This window comes from Vicugna pacos, chromosome 5 (genome assembly GCF_048564905.1).
Source record: "Vicugna pacos chromosome 5, VicPac4, whole genome shotgun sequence".
Classification (NCBI taxonomy): domain Eukaryota; kingdom Metazoa; phylum Chordata; class Mammalia; order Artiodactyla; family Camelidae; genus Vicugna; species Vicugna pacos.
Window position 1 is genome coordinate 92,518,202 of NC_132991.1, and position 13,038 is coordinate 92,531,239.

At 46.5% G+C, this 13,038-nt stretch overlaps 1 protein-coding gene across 5 annotated transcripts in view; it reads left to right on the forward strand.

Moving 5' to 3' along the window:
- Window positions 1-13,038, forward strand: part of AGAP1 (ArfGAP with GTPase domain, ankyrin repeat and PH domain 1) — a 510,942-nt gene that overhangs the window by 328,720 nt on the left and 169,184 nt on the right. For all 5 annotated transcript variants that reach the window (XM_072961884.1, XM_072961886.1, XM_072961882.1 and 2 more), the window contains exon 11: window positions 6,910-7,078. In XM_072961884.1, the coding sequence (XP_072817985.1) occupies window positions 6,910-7,078 (169 nt within the window). The remainder of the gene's footprint in view (window positions 1-6,909; window positions 7,079-13,038) is intronic.

Here is a 13,038-nt window from a genome sequence, read left to right on the forward strand (position 1 = left end):
AGACGCTGGGATTCTGTCGGCTTCTTGGGAAACAAAGTTGATTCTCAGAAGGGCTTTCTCTTTGAAGCTGCCTCCTACCTTGCTATTGTCACTGTGATCCTTTGGAGAGAAGGAGAAATTGTCTCCTTTGAGGTATGTGATCTGAAAGGATGCGACCAGAAGACGTTTCACAGGTTTGCGGTATTTCCGTAGTATTTTTAGGGTACCGCGCTCTCTGTGCCTGGGACTACATATGAGGCCATTGTTTATTATCCACACATGTTGGACTTGAACATTTGCTTGGTCTCTTTGAAGGGATGGTATTATGTATGTCTTTATAGATTAGACTCCTTTGAAAATGGTGTTGCATGGGGTTTGGGAGTCGCCGTGCAGCTAACAATGGTTCTTGGACATTTTTTTTTTTTTGAGCCCAGAACTAAGGGTTTTTTAAAATAGAATTTATATAAACTACTGTACCTCTTGAACCTGGGCATTCATGAAGTGTAGTGAAAATAGGGGAAGACTGAGTTATTCCTTTCCTCCGGGAGAAGACAGCTCTGCAGACCATTTCTAGCATCTGCACAGGTCCCGGCTCCGGTGCCCGCTCCGCACTTGCGTGCGTAAAATCGCCCGCACGCGACCCAGGCTGCTTTGTGAGCACGGAGCTGGGCTGGTGGTTCTCACACCTTTTGACCTGACAGACCCTTTACCTTAAAAACCGAGGTGCCTGAAAGAGCTCTTGTTTCTGTGGATTTTTATCTATTGATGTTTATATGTTATACATTAAAACAAAAAATCTAACATTCGTATAATTCTTTTAAAAATAATAACTCACCTGTTACAGATTATTATATAAATAACATTTTTAGGGGAAAAAAACGTTTTGTAAAATAAAAGGAAATCCTGAAACAGAGTAGCATCGTTTTCTTTTTTTTCCCAAGCTCTTTAACATCAGACCAGAGGGTTTGATGGTCATCTCTGCTTCTGCCTTCCGTCTGTTGTGACATGTTGTTTTGGTTAAAGTATGTGAAGAAACTCTTCCCTCACAGGGGTACTTAGCTGGAAGAGGGAGGAGCATTTTAATAGCCATTTCAGATCATTGTGGGTGTTCGTCTTGGACACCACACCAAAACTCGACGCGTGGCAGTCTCGTAAAGCTTAGGAATTCAGTGAGTTTCTCCTTTCTGGCTGCATTAAAATCCCCCGAACCGTCTCACACTTTGGCCTTTTATCAGGCATGTGGCACCACGCATCAGCCACTTCAAAACGATCGTTTTAACTGAGGGGAGCAGATTTCCAAATGGTGACACTTCTCATTAATGCCCAAAGGTCATGTTCATTAATACCATCACCAGAAACGTGTCCGTGGATTTGGAAGGTGTCCAGCTCATACAAGTTTTCAAACTTCTCTGTGTCCCCGGAAAGCTCAGATTCTGTCACTGGCCACAAATACCCTCAGCTCTTTCCTCCCAGCACTTACTCTGTTCATTTTCAAGAAAATAGCTGCCAAATACCCAGGACTGGACAGCCGCCGTTCACGTCTGACAGAGTCACTCTTTCAAGTAACAGTGCTGTCCCGGCAGACTAGTGGCGAGTCCGGCTTGTGCGCGAAGCGCCCGGGGGCGCTCGCGTCTGCGGGACGCCCTCACGCTCCGCGCAGCACAGACCCCGACGTGTACCTGGCGCGTCATCGCCCAGGAAATTAACAAGCCGCGTGCTCCAGGGTTGGAATTTTTTTTCTAATCGGTAGCTTTTTTACCCCCCTGATTATTAAGAACATTCTTGAGGGAAACTTGTTTGTTTATTGGTATTCAGAGAACTGGGCACTCAGTAAAATGACGACTGCGAGTGCAGTGCGGTGCCCCCGCCTTGATTCAGGTGTCGTCAGCAGGATTGATTGATGACCCTCGTCGCTTTTGCACCATCAAAGCAAATTTCAACACCGTGTAAAGGCAAACGGTGTCTTGGATTTGTTTTAGTGAAACTTGGGAACCCCTTGATAGGGTGTTGAGGACCACACTCGGAGGATTGTGAACAAGATGATGCAGGGAAAGACGCCCAATGAGATTAGCCGTGGCAAAGACCGGAAGTGAGCATTGCCGTGTCCCAACAGTTATCTCGCTCAGATAACACAGAACGTAGTAATAGAAATTCATAAATTTCTCAGCATTTATGTACAATTAGAAACCAGAACATATTGAGAAAATCTAATTGAAGCAAAGATTTCTGTAATTTTTTTCCCATCAGTTAATGATGGAAATGAGGTGTCTTAATACCTTTACAAAGTATGTATACGATTGGAGTGGTGTTGATTGCATTATCTGTACTTGAAGAGAGTAGACTTTCAAAGCTGTGTGTTTTATTCTGATGATCTCATTTTGGGATGCCAATCACATCGTCAATGCATTTTGGTTTCACTTTAAGATCTTGTTAACTGCTTTTGGTACCCAGAGAACACATGAAGCAAACCATCTTTCACCAGACAGCCAAAGGTAACAAAAGGGACGGGAGGCGGTGAGAATCAATACAGTAAGAGTATTTTTAGGGACTATTGATGGATTGCTGTATTTTGAGCTTAACTTCAAGTGTCAAATGCCCCAGAGCTGACTAAGATGAACTTACCATCTGCCAAGAACTGTGGCTGGCACGCACACACGGGGCGCCAGGATGCTGTTCCCTTGGCCGTTTGGGGAGAAGTCCTGCGGGATCTTTTTAGGAGCAGCTCGCGGTATTTTGATGGGGACTTAATACCATCCTCCTTGCTGGAGCTCAGTGTTTTCCAGTGATGACCTGCCAGTCCTGGTAACATGGAACTCTTGAGATTTTAGGACCGCATCGTTAATGGCGGGGAATCCATTCATCCTCACATTGGGAGGGATGTGGTTCACCTACGGAGGCACGGAGGATTCTGCGCCCTCTCGAAAGGCAGCCCCGCAGAAGGTGGGAGGCACCCTGAGCTGTGCTTCTGTCAGCAAGCCGAAAGCCCTGGGTCTCTGACATGCTCTCAATTGCTACCAGGTTCCTCTCACTGCACCTCATTTGCATCTGGGACATCAATTAGCATGTTTGTTGAGGCTAATTGAATGAAACTCAATCATAGCTCTTAATTGCTTGACTATGTAAAAAGAAATCACATTAATGCAGCTAATTAAGTGTACGGCAATAGATGCCACATAATTAGGAGCCAAATGTAAAAAACAAGGATTGCAAAGGTGCAGGAACGGGGTGGCAGGGGGACCGCCGCACCGGTACGGAGCCATCCACACGTTCGGGGACCGTCCCTCTGCTCTGGCGCCTGCTTGGAAAAAATAATCCACCCAATGAGCATGGACAACTCGCGAAGGAAAATGCAAATAGGTTTGCAATTACGACTTTTTCAAGCTGTTGAGGGGCAGGAGACGGCACCTCTGGGGGGCCCGGCTCTTGAGTGGGCCCCCGGGACTTGTTAAGTGCTGTTTAAAAGTACTTGGCTCTGAATTACCCTCATGCCTTGTTAAAGGGTTTTTTCCCCTTTTATCCTCCATCAGCATTTTCTACAAGGAACCCAGGCAGGGTAGTCTCGGTGACATTTGCATATCAAAATCCAGCTTGCTGGCTTTCGCTCACCAGCGAGGACCGGACCGCAGACCACCAGGCTGCACGTCCCCATTCTGGGCGGCAACCTTGTTTAGAGCTGTCGCTTTAATTCCTCAAGTACCAAGCTGGGCAGGGATGAAAAGGGTGAGTTCTTTCAAAACCAGAAAACTCAGTGTCGTCTCTCTTGGGAGCAGCTGGGAACCACGGACTCATGGTCCCACTGTCCACCTGTTTCTGAAGGCTCCAGTGGATTAGGAAATGCATTTTGTAAAGTTTTTTTTTAATCTTATTTTACTGGCTTGCAATAAAAGAATTACCAAATTTATATTCTGATTTTTTTCTAAAGAACTAGTTCCCCCAAACTTTCAGCGCCTAACTTAGGCAGGAAAACAGCCTGTGCTGAGCCAGAGATAAATGCCCTCTGTCACCACGTTCAAATCCAGAGAGCCGACACTTGGTGCATTTCTGAAACAATTTTAAACAAAATATCCTGGTTATTGTATGTTAAAACATGCCTATTAAAAAAGAGACCATGCTGGGGCTTAGTCTCTCTCAGATTGGCCTCATTTTAGAACCCATAAGCCATAAATGCTCAATTACACTCCTGTTATTGTGTTTTAATTTGTTAAGAATTGGCATTAAAGGAGAAAGTTATAGCAAGTTGATATTTTTAAAGGAGTAACTATGCAAGAAGGAATTCATTATTTACAAGCCTTAACTTTGGTTTTGAAACTTGGCTTTGCATATTTGGGGTCGATAGTAATGGAGATAAACTAAAGGCGCTTAAGAACAGCTTTTTCTTGATGACCTTGACCCTTAGTCCTTTACTAAGCAAAGGTCACTTCCTTCTTCCTTGTGCTTTCTGTTCTCTGTCCTCATGATGAGCTTGGTCATGAGACTTCCTATACTTCCTTCAATCTGTGTTATCCTTCAGTCTAAGTTAATGGTAATAACTTTCTTTCCATCCTTAGTCCTCATCCTTTCAAAATCAGAGGTTTTTTTTTTTTTATAGTCGATTATAGTTGGGGAGGAGGGAAACAGTCGATTATATTGAGGGGATGGATTCCAAGCATCTTGACTTCCAAGTGGAGTCTTCAGTCTGTTCCCCGCCGGACATAGCCCACCCCTTCCCCAAGCCCATGACGACTCCTCCACGATGGCCGTGGCCAACCCCCACCCCCAAGCCTGCCCGCCCAGCAGATGCCACCCCGCCCCCACGAGCTGCCCTGAAAGAGTGAATGTGCAGTGGCCCAGCCCAGCTGGATCGGGCTGCAGCTCCCGGCTTCCCTGGCTGACAGCCGATGTGGCCAGTGTGGGTGTTTCTCCCTGGATGATTTACCATTGCTGAGGGGGTCCCAGCCTCACCCCTCCCTCAGAGGAGCTGTCCTGGATCTGCCCCCGCGTGGTGCCGTCCTGATCCTCTCCCTGCTTGTCTTCAGCTCCACGTGCCCCCTGGTCCTAGCCCCGGTGCTTCCAGCCTTTGTTCTGCACTGGGAATTGGCCGTTTGAGGTGTGTCCTTAGGCTGTCACCGCGGACCCGGGAGCATCTCCCCCTCCTCCTGGGCGTGTGCTTGGCGAATCTTCTAGGGTTCCTGAGTCTCCATCAGAAGGCCCGCCTCCCGTTATGGAGTTTCTCTGCCAGCCCCTCCTCTGCTGGTGAGGGTTCTCCCATTCTCTTCCCCGAGTCCGGGGCGGCTCCCAGGCGGCCACAACTCAAACTGCTTGGGGTTCAGGGGACACCTGATGCTCACAGTGGTCCCTGCCTCCTGCGGGCGGCGGGGAGAAGACAGTTCTCACTCTCTCTGTCCCGAGGACTCACGTTTGGGTCCTTTCCCGTGTGTTGGGGTCTTGTACTTTGGGGTCCTTTCTGTGCCATAACTTCCATCAGCAAACTTCCTGCTTGTTGATAAACCAGTGGCCGCTTCTCAACCCCTCCAGCCTGCTGGAGATGGACATTGTCCTGCTATTAAAAGAAGCCACTGGATCGTTCTCTTGGCTCCCACAGCATCCTCTGTGCCCCCTGAAGTCTCTGCCAAACACTTTGACTGATACCCGTCGTCCCACAGGCTGGGACCTCTGACGGTGCACTTGGCTTCTAGAACTTTATCTAGTTCTCTCTCTGCATCTCTTGACTGTTAATTAGCAGTTACAAGGACACAGCTCAGTTTTCCAGCCTCCCTGGGTCCCTTGCAGCCCCGCATCCCGGTCTGTTTGACAATTCTTCTAAAACTAGTTCGACCTGAACTTAATTGCTCATACTAAATACAGATGTGTTCAGTTTTCCCTTTGTATTGTAAAAAGAATCCACCAAGATTCTGCCAAGGAAGGAATCTGTTCATTTCATTTCCTGGTTAGTCTTAAAACGCTTGAAATATTATTCACCCAAGAGTGATTTAGACAGACCATATCCTTCCTTAATGTGCGATGTTGGTTTAATGATATGTCTGCAGAGACAAGGGGGCTCATGCCCCAAAACTGCACAAAAGGGTCAGTAACTCCTGATTTGCCAAGAGTCCCCCCAACCCTGGTTCTCAGCTGCCTTCACCTCTTTCCCCACCCGGTAGCCAATTCTTCAGTATTATTTTCCTCCACGCGGAGTTAGGTGGCGGCACAGAGAACTCACTGTTGCCCTAGGCTTCCCTTTATTTCCATGGTAACGGCTGGTCATCCACCGCCAACGTGTAGCGAACAGCAGGGTACTTGCTCTGAGTCCAGCGACCCACCTGGGGAGACAGAAGGCTTGAGTCCAAATAATGTGCTTTGTTTACTAACTGCCATCTCCAGCCACCTCCTGTACTTCCGTGACCGCCATGTCTTTTTCAGCCCCCACCTACCACTGACCCCGCAGACGTCTTCCTGGTTCTGAGTAAAACGCTCGCCCTCTTGCTTAGCGTTTTCACCTGAGTTCCCACCAGACAACTTCAGTCTTATCTAGATGTTTAATGGTGCTGCCGTCTGAGACCAAAAGATTGTTCCAAAATGGTTGCTCCTCCATGGAGTTTTACCTAAAACTTCCAGGAGGAGCCCAGGGTCTCAGTGTGCCACCTCACTCGCAGCTCAAACAAGTAGGCTTTGCACTCAGACCTCCTTTCTCCAGCGGCTCTGATCCTCCTGGAGGGAAGCACCCCCTGTGTCTCCAGGGCCTGAGTTCCTTCAGGGCACAGAGGCAGCGCTGACTCTGGTGTAACAATGATGCCGCCACCACCAGGCAGATCAAAACCTCCATATGCGGAAAGTACTGGCCACCGTGGAAGGTCGTAGGATTGTAACTCACGATGTCTAACAGAGCCTCGTGTCTTGGGTTGTGGAAGGGCTTCCTTTTAACCCCTCTTGGATGTTTGCCGTTCTGCACAGGACTACATGCAGAATGTTCACGGCAAAGAGATTGACCTTCTGAGAACCACTGTGAAGGTCCCCGGGAAGAGGCCACCCCGCGCCACGTCGGCCTGCGCGCCTGTCTCCAGCCCGAGAACCAACGGCCTGTCCAAGGACACGAGCGCCGTGCACGTCTCGCCAAACTCAGGTAAGCTTCCCGCAGGCGATGCCGAAGGAGCGGGGGTGGCAGGCGTGCTGGCTGGAGGACGGTGCGGGGCCTCGGGGGTTAAGTGGAGACTTGCACGCTGCGTCGTAGGCTGTGGCTGAGAAGTCTCTCCTCCTGTGGACAATGGTTTCCTCTACATCCTTGGGCTCCGTACTGCCAACACGCAAACCGTGGCACTCTTGAGTCCCAGCTGCGCAAGCCGCTGGACCTTCCAGGGCTGGGAGGTTGAGAGCCAAGTTTTACATGTGATGGAGGATTTAAGCAACTTCTTTAAAAAAAAAAAAGTGAATTAATTGTTAAAATGTCCAGGATTAGTATTAACTCACTTGTCGTGACTGTGTGTAGAAAACAGGAAAAGCCATTTGGAGCAAGATTTACAGGAAATCACTGGAAACTTCTCTGAGTTTTATATCATACCTGTTTGTTCTTTAACACAACTTTGGTTTTCTTTATTCTCTTTTAAAGGAGAATTGGTTTTTCGTTCAGGATCAGAGAGAGTTAGTGTTTGCTCAGATAGTGTTGAGAAGCTCCTGGCCTCGGTGTGTGACGCAGGCCCCTCGGAGCGTCGTGGTTTGTTTTTGAGTCTTGGCGAATCGTGTCCCGCTTTCACCTTCCTGTAATCGCTGATCAGAGAAGAGGTGGTGGGAGCCACCTGCGTCCTCGCACCAGCAAACTCAGCCCCCTTCAGCGTGGGGACCCCCTGCGCAGATGTGCTGTTTCCTCCAGCAGACAGCCCCTTTCTTCTGTCCAGCCTGCCTCAGATCCTCTCAAAGTCCATTTCTGTTCTGTACTCGTTCCTAGCATATGTCTCTGCTTCTTAAAGATGCCCCATTTTTTCCTTTCCAAAATGGTGAATGCTTTGAAAGTGGAGTGATGCTGGCCCCACCATTCCGTGAATGACGTGGGTTGGGAAAAGCAGGGTAAGAAAAAGAAGACAGAATTTGAGGTCCCCCAGCCTGGGTCCTCCTGCCCGGAGCTCATGGCGTTGGGCAGGTAGCTGGACCACGGTCACATTAGGCTGATCGTGCCTGGCCTGCCTGTGTCCCAGAGACGTGGTGACAGGTGGGATAACATGATGGTGCTGAGGACACTCATAACGCACCATCCAAACGTCAGCTGTTGTTACTCATCACAACACAGCTGGGGCTGTCCGGTAACAGAGACGTGAGTTCATTGCAGAAAGGCGGTAAGTTTACTTCCTCTGGTCCCGTGACCGGCTGACCTTCCCTCCAAGAGATACGTGCATTTTCCTTTTCTGGCTGATGTGCTAACTCGGTGGGGTGGGGAGAGAGAGAAGTGCCCAAGAAAAAACTTTTTCTGTTGTGAATGAAATGCTGATGTCTTCATTTCTTTCTTTATTTTTTATTCAAAAAATGCTTATTGAGCAAGTCTTCTGTGCCTAAAATGGTGCCTGCTGTGGGTGTTAAAGTCCCTGATCTCCAGAACTTGCACACAAGGCAGTCACCTTACAACCAGCTAACTCCCCACTTGCCTTCTAATGCATCACGTCGCATCTGTCCATGTATTTATTCAAGTTAGCAAACATTTATGAAATTTCTAACATGTGCCAGTTAGAGTCCTGAGCTCTGGGGACACACGGGAGGAAGACGTGATCCCTGTGGTCAGGAGTCTCACCCTGTGGGAGGAGGGAAGGGCAGACGAGTCAGTGAGCTCCTAGCTGGGGTGCGTGAGGGGGTGTCAGGCCCCCGGGTGGTGTGGTTGGCACTGCTCCAGAGGGTGGGGCAAGGCTTCGAGGCTTGGAGGATGCCTGTGCTGGGTGTGAAAAAAGGATGGAAACTTAACCAGGCACGTAGGATGAGGGCAGAGTCCCGATGACTTGAAGAAGGGTGGATCTGCAAGATCTGGAGTTTGAACATTTTCTTGAGATTTATATTCTTTGGGGCTTAACTGCCACTTCCTGTCCTAAGGAAAGTGTGACGTTTGATAACAAATAGAAAATACAAAATGCCATGTAAACTTCATCATGTCCCCAGGGTAGGTTATGTCGAGGCCTTGGCTGAGGGACTGAGGTTTCAATGCCCAATTGAGTCTTTAAGATTCTTGCTGGTGGTGAATGGGAGGGTTTGGGGCACCACTGAAATCTCCTTTCCAGGGTCACACCCTCAGTTTATGACAGCACATCCTGTCACCCCTAAGCCAGGCAAATCCCCACTGAGGGAGCCTAGTAGATTTTTTGTCTTCTTTGGATCACAAGTAGGGACTTGGAAGTGGGACTGTGACATCGGCCGGAGCACAGCCCCGCTCTGGGGAAAGACAGTGCCTCACGGTCACAGCAGCGCTCAGGGAAGTGGCGCCCTCACTGCGGCGTGCGTGCAGGTGACGTCGGTGGCCGCTGTCCAGCAGGAGTGACCTCCAGTCTGTGGTTGGTAGAGCTCTCTCACGTGAAAAATTCCAACACAGCAAATTTAATTCGAAGTACTTCGATGCCACTTTGAAGTGACAGACGTTTAGCTAAAAATAAGCGTTGGTGGTTTTAGAGCGATTTGCCAAAGAGCTTAACATGCTACCTGACCTTCCTTCACCCGAGGGACATTTGGGTTCTGCCGCTGCTTTACGGGGCTTTGGATGCACTGGGCATGTTTGCTGCTTTTTATGCTTTTTCTCTTTTTCCTTCATTTTCTGTGTCAGTGTTAGTGAGTTAGATCAATGTTTGTGCCTTCCCTTCCAGTAACTTCTTTCACATAGACCTGAGACATGCTTGTACCTAAATCCTTGTGCATAAGACTTACTAATGCCTTAGAATAAAAGTCCACAGGTGAAGTGACTTAATCAATGTACATGAACATTTGTAAGATTCTTGGTACATATTCCCAAGTTCATTTCTAGAAAGGTTTTATATAAGATTCCCTTCCATCCATAAAGCGAGTGGCTGTTTCACCTCTGCACATTGAGTATCATTTTTAGAATCTATGCTAATCTAATAAGCAATAGAAATATCTCATGTTTTACTTATTTGCATTTCTCAGTTAATAGCGAAGTTGAACATCTCATGTGTTTATCGGTCACGTGTGTTTCTTGTGTTGTAACTGTTCAGATGTATCCTTTGCACGTTGTTGTACTGGCTGCTTGTCTTTTTCTTTTTGATAGGTAAGAACTCTTTGTATATTAAGGATATTAGCACTTTGTAATATATTTTGCATATATACTCTATCTATAATACATTTCCCCAGTTTACTATTTCCTTTTTAAATATTATGGTCTTGTTTACATATAGAGGTTCTCCCTCTTTAGTATATAATCAAATCATAAGACTTGTACTTCTAGGATTTCTACTTTTGATGCTTAGAAAGCCTTTAATAATCCTGAAATAAGATCAGAGTTCGTATCTATGTACTTCTGAGTTTTATAATTTTATTGTTCTGTTTCCCATTTTTTATATTTAATCTTTAATCCACCTTTGATTTGCTGGGTCTATTTTATGCAATAGGAAATCTAGTTAAACTTTTTATTCAGATACATAACTGACTTTTCTCTCTGTGTTATTTCCTTTTCCTGTTGATTCTATTTGTCATCTTTACTGTCCAACTAACTCATTTAATCAAATTAGCTGTGTTTCTGGGCTTAAGAATGTATACCGTTGACCTGCTTTCTCCACATTGTCTTACCTTATGTGGATTTACCACACGGTCTTAGATTCATGGCTCAATTTATATCTGGTGATATAACATACAACATGGTTTCATATTGCTCTTTTATTTTATAGTTTTTCTTGTCTATTTCTGCCCGTTTATTTTTTCCAGAAAACTTCCGAGTAACCTGAAGCCTTCTCCTTCCCCCTAAAAATCATCTCATTGTGACTCTTAATTGGCATTGCTGTTAATCTTTGAATTAATTGTGGAGAAACTGACATCTTAACTGTATTGAGGTTCTTATCAAAGAAAGTAATTCTTTCCCAATTTATTCAAACTCATTATGTGTCTCTCAGTAAAGTTTAACGCTTCTCTTCATGTAGATCTGTGTGTGTCCTGTGTCCTGTTAATTCATTCTGCTACTTTATAATTTCTGGTGAAATCTGAGGCTTATATTGGGGGGTGGGCAGTTGTCTGTTTTATCATCGAATTGATAAAAAACAAGATTCTAATTTTTGCATTTCTTATATCCAGCCATCTGACTGAACTTGTTACTTGGAATACTTATTCAGAAGTTCCTTTTGGTTTTTCACTATGCAGTCACAATGCGTTCCATATTTCAGATACCGCAGTGCCTGAGTGTCTGTCAGCGTTGACTCTGAGTTTCTCCCAGCCAGCCTAATGATTCGGATGCCTTCTGCTGTGTCTCCTGTACCTTTCACTTGCCATCACTTCTGAGGCTGCTGCACACCCAGCCCTGAGGAGTGCTCTGGAGGTGCAGAGGTGGGAAAGACCTTCCCTCAAGGGTCCTTACATTCCAGTGGCGGTGGAGGAGTCAGAAGATAAACACACAGAGAAGACCATGGAAGCTGGTGATGATTACTAAAGGACTACAAGGGGCAGTGGGATAGAAAATTACTTACAGGAGGGGGATCTTGTGTTACTCCTAGTATTGCGAGTGGTTTGCCAGTATTAGGATGCTGACTACATTTAAAACATTAAAATGCTGGCAATGTGATCTTAATGTCAGGTTTTGCCAGGGGCTTGGGGAAGAGGAAGAAAAGCACATTGTTATACCCACATACTGATAATGCCCCTCCCTGGGTCTCACTTTGGGGCGCGCAGGTTAACAGAGCAGAAGAGCTGCGGCAAAGGTGGGGTGGCTCCTGGCCACACTGGACAGCTGTGGAAGGCAGGCACAGCAGGCTGGGGGACATGTTCGGGAAGACCTGGGCCGTGGCATCTCCACCACCAGCGCCACTGGGAGAGGAGGTAAGCACCATGCCTGGGACGGACCTCCTAAAGTGGATACTGATGCCTGAAGAGAAGGAGGCAGACTAGGAAACTCAGGCCTCTGCACAGTCACAGAGAAACATAAAGGAATGGCCGGGAAGGCAGCTCTGACTGTGAGGGACACAACTGAGGTGCACCAGCCTGCCCATGAACTTGCACTGTCGGTCAGAGCTGAACCCACCGTTCAACACGTGGCACACTCCTGCTCCAGGGCTGTGCAGGCTGATCATCCCACAGACTCTTATTCATAAATATCAGAAGACAACCAAGATGTTTGTGGAAATCAACAGTCAACATACGAAAGACCAATATAAATAAAAGGATCCTAGAGGAAAGAGGGTGATAATTTGGGAAAAGAGAATTTAAGAGGAAATTATAACTACCATCATCAGAAAGACTTAAGAGGTTGGTGATTGTGTCTATAAAATGAAACAAACAAAAGATTATATGAAAACCTGGGGAGAAATAGTTCTTGGAAATTAAAGAAAAAAGATTCCAAAAATAAAATTTTCAATAGATTAAATACTATAAAGAACATGGCTAAAGACACTGTTGGTAATCAAAGATATAACAGAAGAAAATATGCTAGAGGTGACAAAGGAAATGCCAGTGTCTCTGCATCTCAAGATTAAAGTATCAAACTGGATGGGAGCTGTGGACAAATCCCCGAAAGCATCCAAGGTAGGGGAAGACCGAAGTTACCTGTCAAGGAAGAAAACGCTGACAGGCTGTGGACTTCTCAGGAGCAACACCATTCCCTTCCAAGGACAAATAAGTTGGAATCTAGAAGGTAATGCAGAGCCAAACAATTATCAATCAAGCGTGAAGGTAGGAAAAAAAAGACGTTTTTAGGTGACATACAGGGATATTAGAACGTTTCCCTTTCAATGAATTTTTGAAAAAAATTACTTAAGCATCTACTCCAGCAGCAGAAGAAGAAGAATCCAAAAGATACTTATTTATTCAAGCCTGGTTCGATTCCCCCTTCCCCATCACACCTTCCACTCCGTCCAAGGTCACTTGCTCGGGGTGCTCATGACAGGATCTGTGGTTTCCATT